The sequence below is a fragment of the Agelaius phoeniceus genome, chromosome 7 (assembly GCF_051311805.1).
Source record: "Agelaius phoeniceus isolate bAgePho1 chromosome 7, bAgePho1.hap1, whole genome shotgun sequence".
Lineage (NCBI taxonomy): Eukaryota > Metazoa > Chordata > Aves > Passeriformes > Icteridae > Agelaius > Agelaius phoeniceus.
The window spans coordinates 29,513,086-29,530,516 of NC_135271.1; the positions used below are offsets into that span (position 1 = coordinate 29,513,086).

Genomic DNA, 17,431 nt, shown 5'->3' on the forward strand with positions numbered 1-17,431 from the left:
ATGGCTATAACAGTTGTCACTGGCTTGGAGTTATGGTAAAACTGCTGTGCCCTTGTTAGTGTTATTAATGGTTGGAGGAAATGAAGCAAGCCATGAGAAATGAGCTTTGTCTTTGTGAAGGCAGACTTTTAAAATAGGAGACAAAGAAGGATTTGCAGAAGGAAAAATAGGAAAGAAAATGTCAAAGGGCAAATGTTTTCTCCTGTATTATCCCTTGCTATGGCTGGAATGAGAGATTATGAGAGCAATAGCCTCAACAGATATTTCTCCAGCCTTCCACGTGAATTTAACTTGCCATGACCAAAACAGTGTCTACAGAGAAAACCAGTCTGGGTTTCAAAACAAAGAAGTCTGATTGCAGTGTTCAAGCTGGTGCAACCTGATATTACTCTGAATTTACAGTGAACAAGAGTTTGCTTTACTGAATCTAAAAGGAACTTGGAAAAATTTCCTGTTAAATCTAAAAGAGGCAATTCATCCAATAAAGGCCTATTTCTGAAAATTCTGACCTTGCAAAATTAGACTGCAAAAGACCTTTCAAATAGCCCACAGGGAGGATGGGAAACTGCCAAACTCATTGATCCATCTCTTCAGGGCTGCGGTCAGACATGGTCAGTTCTGTCACAGTGAATTTAAAAAAAAAAAAGGCTGTTTTTCTTTTGAATAGATACATTAGAGAGGCAAATTTGATTTTGACAACATCTTCAGTTGGAAGTTGTTCACTGTGTAAATTAGACATTTCAGGATACTTGTGGTGATGTAAATGAGAGGGTTACAAGACAGCCTTTGACCTGACTCTGCTGTTTTACCTGCAGCTGACCTGAGATCCATGTCAGGAAGCAATTTCCACCTGTCTGTTTTTTCTTAAAGAGCAAAGGGGGTGTTCCAGGAATACTGAAAATCAGCAGCAGCCTGTTGTCTGGAGACTGAGATACAGAAAGTATCATTAGTAACATTAAATTTCATCTTTATTAAATGCCCACAAGGTGGCACTTGTCATCTTTTTACCTCTCTGAGAGCCAAATTTTTATACTTTCAGCAACACTAGGAAATAATACTAGGTGTTTTGAAACTTAAAGAGTAAGCTACCTGTGCTTTCATGGTGTATTTCTCCACCCCTTCACTAAACTACTGTCAAGAGAAGACAAAACCAGCTGTATTTTTCTTGTTACCATTGCATATGTGAAAGTTTCACTTTAAAATTTAAGATTAATTTTTTTGCTGTGAAAGATATGACTTTTTTGATTTCTCATTATTTGTGCAGTCATGTGCCAGTATTTTATTTGGCAAAGAGGAGGAAAAATGAATACTTGCTTCCTTTGCTTTTGGTTAAATGAAAATCTAGAAATGAATGATTTGTAACCTGGTCTAATCACTTAGAGGATGAGTTCGTTTCACTGCAGCAGTGCTTGTGATAAGCAAAATATTACTTCTTAAAATTTCCCATCATTCATAAAGAGGCAATAATAATAGGCCTGCTCATAAAAGTCATTGAACTCTGGCTGTTTTCAGTGGGTCTCTCGTTCAACCCCGTTAGAAGCATTCCCACAGAATTTATTGTTGCCAGATCAGGCATTGTAGAACCAGGATGGCAGTGTGATCCCTTTTCTCTTTCCCCTTCTGGACTGATGTAATTATCAGAGCATGCCCTTCTTTAGGCCCCTTCACTTTTGCTGAGTGTGCTTTCTTGTGTCCCCCTTGGTCACATCACAGAAATGCCATTTGCCCTTGTAGCTTTCTGGGGCATTGTTCACACTGACTGTCTCTTAATCATTTTTTCTCCAGTAATAATAAGAAACCTAATTGTACTTTTTGGAGCAGTAAAAGAAAAAGCACAAGAGGATGAAAGAGCAAATAAAAAGTTTTCAATATTAAAAATTCCTGGGGCACAGGATGTGTCATGTAGTGCCATCTTGCAACTGAAGGGATGCTTTCATTATTGGTGCCTGTTTTCAGTGATTTGCATCTTTCCCTTAGATTGTATTTTATTCTTGTTCTCCTCCCAGATGGGAGTGCCTCTGAAAAAGAGAAGAAAATACACGGAATTGTTTTCTTGCTTAGATAACTCAAACATCATTTAATTTTAAAGGTCTAAAGCTGACCATGTGCATTTGAATTTACGGGCATTGGAAAGTGTAGCTACCTGTGCCAAAGGGTAAGGTAAAGAAGTGAAACTTAGTATAAGAGGAGCTGTCACAGGTGACTGTCCCCTCTCCCCACAAGCTTGGGCACATCCCTGCGGGTGGATGGCTGCAGTGGGGCAGTGCCTTTCCTGTGTGCCAGCTCCCCTGGGAGCAGCTGGGTGCTCTTGGCTGCCTGTGACCTCTGCCTGCAGATTGCCATCCCCTGGCAGGAGACAAACCGTGTGAGCTGGCAAAAGCTCCTTTTTGGACCTAGAGGCACTTTGTCTATGTGTTCAGACTGGGATTTAGTTGGCATTTAGCAGCTGCCTCACTCCAGCTCCCCACCGGCGTGGGTTGTGTCGTGTCAGCAGCACAATGGGCTCAGAGCAGGGGATGCTCTGCTGGGAAGGTTGCTGTCTGCACACCACTGAGGTGCCTGCTGAGCTCTAACACCTGCCAGCTTGTTCAGCTGGGTGCCTGTCTGATGTCTTTTCCCTACCTGGAGAAGGTGGAGAAAATAGATGGTGGTTTGTTTGGAGACTTTTGCATTGAAGCTCCTTACAGCATTGGTGTCTTACAAAGAGCCTTGATACATCTAAAAGTTTTCAAAGCATTTTTCTTTTCCTTAATTCAAAGGAAATTGTGTGCCAAAGATAACATTAAAGAAGCATCAAAGACTCAGTAACATTCTAGAAGTATCAGTCATCGTTGCTGGGTGACATACAGAAATGTGGTGCTTATTGCCTGGGGTGTTCTCAGCCCTGTGGGGATGTTCCATGAACAAAGGAAATTCTGTGATGCCCAGGTTGTGAAACCCTAAGCGGTTTCCACGTGGCCCCAGGCCATATGTGCCATCAGGTTCTTGTCATTAATGTCTTTATTTTAAGTCACTAATGGAGCAACATTACATTTGGGTAAACATTATTTATTCAGTGACTTCTAAACCCCCCCTTTTTTTTTTTGGTAAAATAACATTATAGGAGGTTTTGTTTAAGATAAAAGGAATATTCCAAAACGTTGCATGTCATATCTTTAAAAATGTGTTGTAAGCCTGTGCAAGATATTTTGGTCAGAAATAGTTTTTTGCCCCTTTGCTTTGGAAAGATGAAGGCAGGACAAGATTGAGCCAGAGGATCATTTCTCTTTTTCTATTCATGTGAAGGACTTAAATGCTGAAAAAGTATTTGTTTCTAAGAAAACATTTCTTGCCAGGTAAGAAAGCCTGTGACCACAGCTTTCTGTCTTGTTTATTGACACTGAGTGAAGTGCAGTTCTCTGCAGCCCTTGGCAGCTGTGTGTGGCACCCTGAAGCCAGGGTTGGTTTCCACAGGACTCTGTGCTGTAATGGGCAGCAGCCACACATGTGATGTTTGCTCTTTGCATCAAGGTCCTGCTCCTGCCCACCACCCATGGCAGATCCAACTTACTGCTCCTGGTAGCAGAGGGGTGCAAAGAGGCTTTGTGCAAAGAAAAGGCCATCCCAAGGTCTGGTCTAGGAGCAATGAAGGATGTTTGGTGTGTGTCCCTTACTTCTTCCCTACACATGCTATGGACAGGGATGGTTTGGTGTTTCCTGCACCCTCCACCCTGCTGCCCCTCTCCAGAAGCTGCCTGGCATCATCTTTCTCTCCTGCTGCCAGCTGCACAGGGACTTCTGCAAAACGCTTCCAGTGCTGCTGCAGCCAAGGATCAGCTTCTCATATTTACCCTGAAACCATGGAGCTGTAGCCCATCTGTTCTAGTGCTGCTGCCTAGGGCAGTGGCTGTATTCAGCCTTCAATTAACTCAGTGCTGTTTGAGTTTTATTTTGGTTGGAGTGTGTAAAAGCCCTCACTGCTAGGGCCTGCTTGGCTGCTGGTGAAAACATTTTGTGATGGCTTGAGCTTAGTTTCTGAAATGCTCTTGGCACTTGTACTTTGAAAAACAGAGATGAAATGACATTTTTTGTTAAATTGTGCTGGTTTTTGGGACTTGAGAATCTCACCAGCAAATAAATTATGGCTTTGTTTCTCTAAGTCAAGTGATTTTTTTTAATGTGCATCCATTGAGCATGGAGAAGGTGCTAATAAGGAAGATCTGGGGACTGCAGACAAATTTTCTAGAAGTTGCTTTTCAGGCACAAAAAGGAGTCTGTTGTATGGATCAGCAAATGGCCACATCCACTGGGCTGGTTGTGAATCTCTCCAGGAGTTAATTTTTGATGCATGCTGCTGCCAAACAAAGCAAGACTGGCCTCTTACAAGACATGCTTTCTGCTTAGTGCCTAGCTGGAGCTTACAGAAGAATGTTTATACTTTCTTGCATCTTTTCATATTTGTGACCTACACCATTCTTTGGTCCTAAGCAAGTTCAGAACATGAAATCAGACTTTTTTTTTTTTTTTCTGATCATGTTGGTATTTGGTCCACATGGCTGGGAACTGGCCTCTTCCACAAAGTTCCCCACCTGAGGCCTCACCTGTATTCAATAGAGATATTATCACATAAAACCAAAGGTTGGGCTAAGAGCTGCTGTCTCAGCAGACAGATGATTGTTTCCTCCCAGACAACATTAATCTTTGCTGTTAGAGATGACTAAGGTGCAGGTACTGACATCCAGTAAAAGAAAACTAAAACTGAATTCTCTGGAGTAAATCTCTAAGTCCTCCATTGCTTTATGGGGTTACCCTGCAGAGTTAAGCTGCTGCTGCTCCTCTACCCTTGAACTGGCTGAGAAACAGCCATTTCAAGCAGAGGTAAACATTTTTATTATTTCTTTAAAAGGAATACACAAAGACAAGCGCTCTAAGCAGTTTGAGGCAACAGTAACAGTTTTCATGTCGGCAGTTAAAATGTACACTCTGAAAGTACTGCAGTTGTCCAAATTTACATAGTGGATAAAATAGGAGTGGATAAGAAAGAAGCAAAATAACATAGGGAAATGCTACATTGTAATGTCACAATTAGTCACATTTGTGTTTATGGAAAATCTGAGATGTTCTCCTAGTGTTTGTGTCTGTATATGTACCTCTAAGTGGCTGTATGGTTGTCTATTGGCAGAAGCCCATTTCTGTGGAAGTGAGTATTTCTGATGGTCAGTCTATACTTTTCAATTCTTACTTGCAGGTGGCTCATGCTCAAGATGCCTTGTTTTTGGTTTTTTTGTGTTGAATTGGTGTGCTCAAAGGAGGGCATTCTGGACCCAGAGAGCAATGCTCCTGCCCACTGTGACATTTCTGACTGTTACCAGAAGCTGCCTGTTGTGCTGTTCTGGGCTTTGTATCTCTGTTTTCTCTGCATTTAAGCAAATTGCAGGGAACCTTGGAGTAGAGATGAGATGAGACAAGGTGGCTTGAGAAAGAGATGCTGAGCAGGTAGGGTGGGATGGATAGGTGAGTCCTAACAGGACAACATGGGGAAGCAAGCCAAAGCACTGCTCAAGGATGAGGGGAGAGGTCTTGCATGGAGTTGGAGATTGCTAAGGCTGGGGGAAAGCAAAGTCCTGGAAAAGAGAGGAGTGTGTTGTCAGTGAAGAGGATGATGGCAAGCAAGTGCTGAGTATCCAGAATTTCTCTTGTGATTAGAATATAAAGAAACCAAAGGTAGATCTTCAGGAAACTTTGCACTTCTGAATGAAACAAATTGAGAAAGGATGAGCCACTTGGATCATCCTCAGGATTCTACCTATATTGACTGATGTTATTAAATAAAGTAAGAACAAACCCTATGTCTGAGTTGCTCGGAGTAAAGTTGGTGTAACACCACTTGTCAGAAGCTTTCTAGAAAGCAGAAGAAAAGTGTTTACTGTCTTACATGGTAAATTTGGCTTATGGGAAATCTGTGTGGTTTTTAAGTACATATCATCTGCATCGTGTTTGTAGCCCAGTTAATTCTAAGGGAAAGTATCTGTCAGCTTGAAACTGGTCTCAGTTTGAAATTGCAATTTATGTACATGGACAGTGTCCCTGATCTAAAATGTCCTTGCTGATGAGAGTGCCTTCATACTGGTGAAAATCTGACCAGTGCTGGTAGGATCATATCTGGACAGAACTGATAGCATCAGCTTATGTGTTTGTTTTCCCTAATGCTCTAGGTCTTTGGAGAAGAGTAGCTTTAAGTTGAATTGCATCTCACTTAGGGCAGAAAATACAGTTAAGATAGAACCTGATGCACAGCTTGTAGAAAATTATTTTATCCTGGAAACATTTAGCAGAGCTGAATTACTGTGAAAAAAATCTGAGAACTGACAGTGTACTTTATTGCATTAATTAGAACGTGCTGCAGCATTAGTGAGAAAATGTATTTTGAGTTCCACATTTTCTGTGTGTTTTTTATCATGCCTGTAAGTGCTTTTCAGATGCCTAATTTGAGATGCTGTATGTGGAAGCCTGTACTATCTGAAAATCAAACCCTTTTCCTAATAATGAATTTCTAAATACTTTTGATGTTATAAATGGGACCACATCAGTTAACCTTTAAAAACAGGTAACTAATAGACAGGGCTGGTGTTCATGCTTATTCTATTTCATCTTTGTGTAGTAGGATAGTTTTAGTCATAGAAACATTCTTGCTCAGAAGCAAACACTACAAACCCTCTGCTTCACTCTTTCTCTGTGCTTGTGTTTGCTACTACACTTTTTAAAAAAAAAATCACAATAGAAATCAGCTTTTGTTTTTTCATTACCTCATGTGGGATGGCTGGAGGGTATTCTCACACTGTAAAGGCAATAGAGCTCACAAACAGATTTTTTTTCTAACAAAATCCTTCTGCACAGCTGCATAACATAAATAATTTCTTCCCATTTCTGAATGTTAGCTATTTCTTGTATGAAAGTAACTGCTGTTCTAGCCTGACTTTAACAAGGTTTGAGGTTTTTTGTTTGGCACAAATATTGTCACTTTTTAGTTTTATAACCACGATGCCCTTAGCTGTAACAATTGCATGGCTTGAGTGTGAGCAAGTACAGGTTAGACTGCCAAGATGTTTTTATTTTCGTAACAGTCAGCTCATATTTTAAAAATACAGTGTGTGTTGTCCTTTACTTAAATTATTTATTTATGAATTCAACTAGTGCATATATTGCCAAAACCCAGAGTATATCAAAAGTAAATTCAGGTGGTAGTGTAAGAGTTGTCTTCTGGGACTAAAGCCATTATATAAACTTTAAAATTTCGCTCCTTTTCCACGTGACATTGCATTGCTAAGGGATCATGTTACAATGCTTCTGGAAAGAATCGACTTGCACTGCCTTAATTAAAGGTATCAAAGCAGGAATGAATAACCCTGGCTGCATCTGTTGCTGCTGATTTGCTTTTACTACCTCAGTGAAGCACGAGCTGCTTAAGGTCTCTCTGCAGATTCAGGGTGTTCCTGCTGCTCTGCAGGACATGGTAGAGCATCTGCAGGACCTTCCAAAGATCAAGCCCCATCATAATCAGGGGGATGGCAGTTTAACTGAGTGCTGCCTTAATAATAAAGTCATAATGAATTGTATTTGTAAAACCCACTGTGCCACCAAGGTAGTCTGCACCCTCTTCATGCACAGAGCTAAAATATGGGGTAAAAAATGGAACAAAATTACAGTGCAGTCAGGGCAGGGCATGTTCTGGGAGGGTCTGGCAAAGCCTCTGCCAGTTAAACTCTGCCAGAAAATATCTCCTTGCACTGAGCTCTAGTTTAGAGATATTTGACGTGACTATGTGTGAGAGATGGACTATAGCAAGTACCTGAAGAATACAGATTGCTTGCTCGAAGGAGAGACAAAGCAGAATCTCAGTTTCAGGCTCAGTTTTGCAGGCCTTAAGGACTGAAGTGGAGATGCCACTCGGGCCAAAATTCAAGCAACAGGTTCCCAGATTGCTTGATCATTATGTAACCTTATAATAAAAACTAGGAGTTCCTATTGTGTTGTGTGCAGCAGGCAGTTCCAGTGGGCAGGCAATTGCCAAGAGAGCTCAGGCAATGGAGGCTGCAGTCAGCAGTGGCTTCAGACAGCAAGACTGGCTCTGGGGGGGGCTCAGCTTGGGACCCTGTGTAGGGAGATGGAATAATTCTGCCAGCTCCAGGCAGATGAGCACAGCATCTTGCTGAAAGCCTCGGTGACTTGGCCATCAGAACTGGAGCTGGTCAGAGCAGTGGAACAGTGGATCAGAGTTGTAGTTGGCAGCATAGCCCTGAGCTCAAGATGTTGGATTAGTTGTAACACAAGCCATAAGGGTCATAGAACTTAAGACATTGTAATCTTATTTTTTTTAAATTTTATTTGAGAATTAAAATCTAGGAGTAGAAATATGTTGTTACTTTTAATATATACTCACTACTTCCAAAAAGAGCTTGTACTCAGTATGAAAAATCTCCCTTCATTTTTCCAAAGTATTTTGCTGTCCTTGCATACTCTGATTTTATTTTAAGAGTTGTTAATTGCCATCCAGAAGAGGAAAAAGCTAATGGCAGGAATAAGTTGCATGGAAACTCATTTATTGGAATATAAATTGAGATTAAAAAAATCTTTCTGATGTAGTTGAAAATGGAACTTATATACATAGTAAAATAATATACATTCTTCCTCCTCACAGTATGCTGGCTTCTGATCTGCATGTGTGCCATTTTTCAGATTTGTTTCTATAGTTTTTTTCCTAGCTGGATAAAGAAAATACCTTTTCACATTTTTAGTTTAAGTAAAAAGGGGGGAATTATAACAGGTTGTTCTATAATAGTAAAAAGTAGGTTTGGAACCTAGGTGCAATATTAACTTAATAATTCTGCAAGTGCTTCTGCAGTTTTTTTCTGTGTTAAAATGTTTCCTATGCAACATCAAGATTTTTTTGTTTCTTTTCAGATACTGATGAATACAGACCACCTGTTTGGAAATCTTACTGTAAGTATCTCAGCATTTTGGGGCTTTTTCCCAAGTTAGAGCTGAAAAAGTTTCAGTTGGATGTTTTAAGAGAGTCATTTCTCTTTTCATCAGAATGTGAGTTTAAGAAGTATCAAAGGGATTCACTTCTGTTTAGAGACAGGTACAAGGAGGTAGGTTCACCACCCCAAGGACAAGTGAACATAGATTTTTTAGAGGAGTAGATTCTCTGCCCCTTATTAATGTGCCTTGTCCCACTTCTGCCTGGTCTTGCTTGTAGTGGTTTGTCTGCCTAGACCAGGGTTTACATAAACTCCACTCATGCCTTTAAGTTGGTATCCTTGCCAACTTCTAGGGCTCCTGTGATCTAGTGCCTTGCATCACTAGAGCTGAGCTTGAGCTAGTTAAGAAAACTCCAAATAAATTGTTTTCTTCAGGAATTTGCTGATGAAGTAAAACGAGAGCATTTGTTTGGCCTGCTGTGACAAATCACAAGCAGGATTTTGGAAGCCCTGACTAGAAGGGCCTGGTTTCCTACCAGCCTGCCCTTGCTCTGCAGTTCCTGGTGTGTTTGTGCCTGTGCCCAGGGGCAGCTGGCCTTGCAGGCTGCCTTAGTCAGGTGTGCAGGGCAGCTGGCAGGTGCCTTGCCCTGAGATCAGAGTGCCACCCTCTTGGGAACTTCACAACTTGCTGGTTTTGTTTCCAAAAAACCCAAACCCACAGAAAAGCAAACAGCCATTTTTAAATGCAAAAGAATTTCATGTCAAGGAATGACCTCTTATTTGACTGTGCAAATGGAGGTTTAGGGACATGGAAGAGAACATGAGAAAAATGTAAAAGAGCATTATAGCTTCTCACAGTGGCTCACCTATAAATTCTAGTTCTTTGTAGATACAAAAGCCAAGATGTTAGACATTTTGAGACTTGAGGAAGCAAGAAAGAAGAGTCTTCTGTGAAAAGCAGATTTTGAAAACAGAATGTTTGTGTGTATAACACTTAACAGTTTAGGGATGTCAGACTTACATTTGCATTACTTTGTATATGTTCAGCTTGGTGTCTTCGGGCTGGATAAAGGGATTTGCTCGAGCAACATTTCACATTGTGAAAATGTTTGCTCTCTAAAGGTTGAGGAGATTAAGCACTTGAGAAAATGTAGTTACTTTAAAAGTTTCCATCCTGCTGTGGGAAACTGTTTAATCAGAGATGTAGAATTAAAGGCTAGGTGAGAACCATGGTTATAGAAGGAGAGCAAGTGTAAGAGGGCAGATTCAATTATTTTTTTCCCAGCTCTGTACCTTCTGTGGACTCAGGGAACACGGCTCCAGTTTATTCCACACCATAATCTAGAAGAAGGAGGTTGAACCTCTCTAATACCAGATCCTCACTGCCAGCTTGACAGAAGCAGAAAGCCTGGGCACATGCACATGTGTTTGCACCACTCTCCAATGTGCTTTGCATGAATGGTTTGTGTGCACCCACTCTCCTGCCACACTGGGGCTTGCCTGCCATTGTGAACCTGTCCATGCAGCTCAGAATAAAGCTCTGGATCCTGAGGTTTGATTAGATCTGTCTCATGACAGACAAAGAGGAGTACCTTGTTTGACTTCCCTGGCAATAATTACAGCAAGGAAAAGCTGCTGTTTGAACAATTCGAATTGCATCCATCGGTTAGAGGAGGAGGGATAGGAATCCTGTTTTGTAACTTAGCTAGTCAGCCTGCTGTGCTTCTTACTGGAAGAGGAGAAAGACATTGCCATTGGTGAAAAAGAATTTTCTTTCAGAAAATCTTTTCAGCCTGGCTTGAAGTAAGGTGGGAAATAGTTCTCAGTTTTCAGCCAGTTTCATGTTGGGCATGATGATTGTGGGTCTCCTCTTTTGTGAAATTCAGAAAAATCTTAACTTGCTCTTTCATTTTGTGGTTTTTTTTTTCCTTTGAACTTGACTCTGCAGTTCTCAGAATTAGATATGGACAAGATCCAGTGCCATCAAATACAGCTTTTACAATGAAAGCTAGGGAATCTATGTGCTGGCAATATAAGTGGTCATGCTATGCCTAAAATGATAATTGCACTTTTATATACCAGTGTGCTGTTCTTCATCACTTGCAAAAATCATTTTTGTATTACCCAGCATGGAAATAACTGATTTTAGTAGCAACAGGAAAAACCATTAGGTTTTTTTATTTGGAACAAAGGGAATGTTTTTTTCCAGTTTATCTTATGATTCAATGGTCATTGGGCATCTTTCCATTTTCTCCATTCCCATGTAGCTTGACACACAAATACAGCATTTGCCAGTGGAAAAGATTTGGAATCAAATGAGAATTGTAATTATGTCAAATTGTATTGGTTAAATTAATGTATGGATGGTCTTATTACCTGAAGAAGGTGATGGCACAATGTAGACCTTGGTATTCATACTAATGATTGCAGCATAATTTAATTTTAAAATATTACAATTCCAAATGTCCATTTTGCCATTTCTAGTGTACTATTGCAATACTAACTTAGTGTTGACAGCCTCATTTTGAAGGTGACTTGCCAAACCAGATTCAGTTGGTGTAGAAGTTGAAAATCATTCCTTTGGTATTGTACTATAAAGTCTGCACATACTAGTAGCATTACATTTACATCTGGTTGTAAAGATCTGTTCTGGCTTGATGAAGCTTAATTTAAAAATAGAGAAAAAGTAGGAGGGAAGATATCAATGTTAGTAAGTGTATGTCATAATTTGGGCCATAGCTATTTTACTCTGCTACTCAAGTTGTTATGTCTTTAGGTCTGCAAAGGCCATCTTTCTCTTTCTTCAGAAAGGTCCTCACTGAGCAGTGGCAAAGGCAGAGGGGTTGACAGTGCACAGTTCTGAATGATTCTTATAAAGTCCTGATGAATCGCAGGTGATTCAGTGTGTGCCCAGCAGTAGGACTGGGCTCCATCTGCTTACCAAAGAAAGTCTGACAGGAGCCTGATCTGACAAATAATGAACTGCAGTTTGTGTTTATTATGATTCTTTTTCTGACCTGTTTGTTTGTCTGATCTCACCTAGTTATTCCATATTACTTGGTTAATTCATTGTAGAGAAAATCAATATTCCATTTTGGCTTGCAGCATTCTTTTTTTCTGACCACTTGTTAGTAAATTTTTATATCTTTCATATCCTTGTGTTAAATTTTGCAGAAAGTCTCCTTTATTTAAACTGCAGTGTTTAATGTTAAAATGCCTAATTTACACAATGATGCTCTATTAATTAGAATTTAACTTCTGCCTCCTCCCAGTGTACCAGTTGCAACAGGAAGCTCCCCATCCTAGAAGAATAACCTGCACTCGTGAGGTAGGTATCAAAGTGTTCAGTTCTATACAGTCCAGTAATTCCATGGCTGTACTTATTGTGTCCAGCCCAAAGAGTGGCTCCTTGGGACACTTTGTGCTGTGATTAGAGTGAGTAGCCTTGAGACACTGGTACTCTTAAATCCATTTGTTCTAAAAATGGAATTTAAAGCATTTTGATATGTATCATCATTTACTGAGACTCATTTATTACTTTTTGATTCTTAGACACATGGAAACATACATTTTCTCCTCATTTTCTCATGAGGATCTCATTTGTGAATATTTTAATTCCCACAGAATTAGAACCTTCATTTTTCTGTATATATTTTGATTTCTTTAAAATATAAAAACAACAAAGAAATTGAAAAACCCAAACCAACCCATAATTGAAAGTACCAGCACAGTTAAGGAAATCATACAATGCTTAACTTGATAATTATTTTGTAATTATTTGACTGCACTAAGTATATGTAGTATACTACATATACTTTGTAGTCAGGGAGAAATTATAAACTGATTAAGGAGTCTGGGATATTTAGTAAGATATGTTAGCATTAAATCCCAGGCTAGTTTGGCTGCAGAGAAGGGCTTGGAGGTCTTCTGTCCTAGGTGGTAAGAACTCACAAGCAAATTTCATATTAAGTTATTTTTCATAGTGTTTCTTAGAATACTATTAACTAATCAGTCAAATAAGCAGAGACATAAATGTGTATTCAGTATCTGAAAATGAAAAATTTTTACTGCCTCTGGTGTGATGGAAATTGTTCAGCTATTGATCAGATATAGATTGTCCTCTTTTTAGAATAGAACAAGAAACTTGCTGGCCAAATACAAAAGCACCTGTGTAAATCTTCAAATATGAATCACACTGACTACTCCAGCTTTCTCATCCACGTTTTCACTGAATTTAAATTCTATTAATTGGAAAATGTTACTAGCTCTAATAGAGATAGTTAATTAAAAAGCTGGACTGGTTTACAAAGGAAAATTTGCTATGGGTGAGTGGTGGCCTGTTACAGTCAATGGGGGATTGCAAAAGTATTGCAAACAATCCAAACATTGCAAAGTCCTGTCATCAGTGGAGAATGCAATGCAACAGATTAGTGTCTGTAATGTCATATTTCTATGAATTTATTCCAAAACAAGATTATGACATATTACAAACTTAAGTGTAAATCTATCCCTGTGTCAGAGTGAACAAAAAACCTGAGATGTTGTGTGTTTTAAAATAGCTTCTTGAACTCTGCAGAGTGAACCTGTGTCTGTGCCGTGAACATGGTTGTAGAAACTGAGAAATAAAAGCTGTAGATGTAGAAACTAGTGTGAATAGAAGTAAATAACAAAAAGAATCAATTGGGTATTTAGCTGCAGAACAGAGCATATTAAATACACATTTTATCATTGAAGAATTAGTTTATTAAAAAAAATTGGAAGCTTATTTTTAACTAATAAAGGTAAAGCTGAAGGAGTACATTATCAGTGTGCATTTTCCTACTTCTGCATTAATTCCTTATAATGCAGATAAGAGTTTTTCATTGTAAGTGTTGAACAATTTATGCAGCTGAGCTGATTTGAAGTGAAAATATATTCAGCAAGCAGTAACTTGTTAACCTTTCTCTCTGGTCTCAGCCTCTCCTGCTTGTGTTGAGCTTTGTGATCTATTCTTTCTCAGCTGGGTTTCTATTAGCAGCCACACATGAGTCAGTGGGGAGCAGAATCTTTTCCTAAGTGGTTGAATTATTCAGCTGTATAAACAAATTCATAAACATTTGGAAGAGAATTTGGTACTGAGAACATCAAAGAGGTCAGTGGGAATGAACAATATGTAATTTGGTGAGGTATTAACACATAAATTGCTCTTCTTGCCTTATTGTAATCCACTTGTTGACAAAAGCAGGAGTGATGATTAGGGGGAAAAAGCACTTGTTAAAGAATAATTGGAAATCACACCATAAAAAAAACCCCAACCCTTTATTTCATGTGCGAAGACACACATTGTACAAGTGCTGATACTGAGAGGTATATTCAACAGAATGACCTACTTAACTTGAAATGCTTCTCAAATACAAAGAATTCAAGTTTCTGCTCTGCTACACCAGTTCCATATCAGACAGCACACAGATCAGTGGAGAGACGCTGAAGTAAAAAGAGATTGCATTCATTTGGGATTTTTTATTGTGAAGGTGCAGCAGAGCCGAGCCTTTTAATACTCCATGAGGTTAAAGTTGATAATTCCATAACATTCTAAGGTTATTTGACTTCTGCATGAGGCTTGCATGCAAATTATAATGTTGTTTGTCCAATTAATACTGTATTTCCTCCATGAAATTACTATTTTTTCTGCATATAATCTTATATACACGTGTGCATGCATAGGCATATTTAGGGCAGCCTTGACTGATATATAAAAGCATTCAATGAACAATTGAAAATAACTATATGAAAAAATACATAGTATGGAGAAATTAAAATCACTGGCTTTTTCTGTCCTTTTAGGAGGCTTTATCCTAATTCAGTGCTAATAGTTAATTAACCTGTTAAACAGCATCTCTGTGTAGTATTGTAAAAATGGTCAAGAAAGACAGAATATGAGCATATATAAAGCACATCCTTATTAGAGCTGTTTGTAAAGGTGGCTTTATCCGCATGATATTTGACCAGGATGGCTTTCCAAATTTCATTTTAGCTAAGCTCTTTTCCAAAGGAATGTCTATAAGGTGCTTGCCACGTCTGCTTGATTTGTCTGTTCATAAATTTGGTTTCATTGCCTTCACCCCTCAATTTGAAAAAAAGACAAATGAAGTCATGGTGGATATCTTGTTTATATTTGTGTTTCTTGAATGTATCATAAGAACTTAGTTTTTTCCCGTGGCCTCTGCATTAGTGATATACAAATAAACACATTGAACGGAAATGCTTTTTTCCCCCCATTTTTTTTCCAATTTAGAAGCAATTTTTAAAACCTTGCCAAGCAAACAACAGCAGGAAATTTTTCCCATAAGTAAAAATTCTGAGAAGTCAAAAGGCAGTGTTTGGCTGATCTTTGCTGGATACAAAGAAAAAGAGGCAGCTATGGCTGCTCTTACTCATACCCAGCAATTCTTTGGTCCAAAAATATTGCCAAATCAGAAAAGAATTCTGCAGTGGATAATTACATTGTATTTTCAGCTATCAGCTTTAGCTAATAGGACCAATTTCTTGCTATCATCTTATTTTAAAATGTATTTCCTTTCTTGGATGGGTTTAGTTCCAGTCCAGATGTTTTGGTTTTGTCTCCTTAACTTATGGAAGACAAACTGTGAAAGTTAGACTATTGAAGCTTCTGAACTAAACTGTTTTGGCTTTCAGTGCTCAGGTGCAAAGGGGGGATACGTGGGTGCCTGCAATTGTCATTTGTAGAATTAATTTTGTAGAATACAGTCTGCCAGGAGCTCTTTGAAGTCCAAGGAAACACAAAAGACCAAGAAAGCTGCACGTTGCTTCTGGTTCCAGTGCAGTTAAGGATAAGAACACTGTGTCTAAGTTGCAAAGGGTGCAGTTGGTGTAACACCTGTCAGAAGCTTTACAGAAAGCCTGAGAACAGTGTTTACTGTCTTACATGGTAAATTTGGCTTACAGAGAGTCTGTGTGGTTTTCTCAGTGCACACAAACTGCACTGTGTGTGTAGCCCAGTCATTCTGAGAGAATTAAAGGCCCCTGCTGAGTTCTGATGGAATTTTCTTCAAGTCTCAATGTATGTCAATATAGATGTCAAAACCCCCTAATATTAATCATAAATGTAAAAAGTGATTGAAAAATCCCAAAACACAAATACACAGGCAGTAAAACTCAGTGAATTGAGGTTCCAGCTGCACTGAGTTGTATGCAAGCAAAAAGTGTTGCACATCAACATTGATACTGAAGTTATTGCAAGTTGGTAAAACTGATCAGTAGAGACAGTGGTAACAGAAGTGGTTATTTTCCTTTTTAACTCATCATCCACTAAAATGAACTGCAAGCCTGCTACTAATGCCTGGAAGTCCTGTGGGGCTTTTTTCAGATGCTTTGCTCCAGTCATCTGCCCATTCACATTTTCAAATGTTTGCACAGAGTATATTATAAATTTTCTTAGGACTTGCAAGTACTCTGAAGATGCCCTGTCAAGTTACTAATCCATTTCTGAAAAGGAATGCTTTTGCTTATATAAATTTTCCAGTTCTGTCTTATAAATTCACTGAGGTAAAGATAAAATGTCACTAGACAGACAACAAAATCTTATTCATGACAGGATTATTCTTTTAACAACTGCTCTAAACTAGTGTCTTGGCTAAAGGGTTTTAGTTAAGAATTGTTGCAAGTTTCTATAACAACAACAATAAAATGCTTTAATTTTTTCTCTGTTTATGTTGCTATCTTCTTATTGAAGAAATAACCTACATTTAACAAAAAATATCTAAGACCTTTCTTCTTTTTTGAAATAATCCAGTCTCTTCAGGCCCTTTGAAAACAGCTATCACACCAGACAACTCTTGTTTGCTGTTATAAAGGAAAAGGAAATATTTTAGGACATGATAAATCTTTCCAGTGATGGAATGTTTTTTCCAAAGTGATGAATCATTACAATAGCTTTTTATTTGCTGGGAATGTTGAAGAATTGTTATTAGACTGTACATCAGGATGTATGTTGTTTTTTGTTGTTTTGGATATCTGAAATCTTTATACTCCACTGAAAACACTGGAGAGAAGTACTAATATTAATAGGCTTTTTGTTGAAAAGATGGAAAAAAGAAACTAATGTGGAATTCTGTGTTTCAGCATAGCTGGATTGTTTTATATTTCTGTAGTTCAAGTTGTTTAACTGTTGACTTTTATTCCCCAAAGAGTTTTCCCCTTGAAATTTAACACGGAAGGGATAACCTGGTGGCTTAAATTATTAGCTGATTTCTGTGGGATATGGTGTTCCTCACTTGGCTCTAAACTTCCTGGACAAATGAAGATGCATTACTTCATCTTAAATAATTATCAGGCAACTTGTACCCTGACACCCTGGCATATTGTGCCTTTACACCATAAGATCTCTGGAGCACAGACAAGGTGGAGTTACACTACATAACACATGCACACCTGCTTTTGAAGTCTTTTAGCTGTTACAGCAGATCACAGTT

At 38.8% G+C, this 17,431-nt stretch overlaps 1 protein-coding gene across 4 annotated transcripts in view; it reads left to right on the plus strand.

The window, feature by feature from the left end:
- CHN1 (chimerin 1) overlaps window positions 1–17,431 on the plus strand; it is a 93,670-nt gene that overhangs the window by 13,356 nt on the left and 62,883 nt on the right. For all 4 annotated transcript variants that reach the window (XM_077181382.1, XM_077181381.1, XM_077181380.1 and 1 more), the window contains 2 exons: window positions 8,941–8,979; window positions 12,233–12,288. In XM_077181382.1, the coding sequence (XP_077037497.1) occupies window positions 8,941–8,979; window positions 12,233–12,288 (95 nt within the window). The remainder of the gene's footprint in view (window positions 1–8,940; window positions 8,980–12,232; window positions 12,289–17,431) is intronic.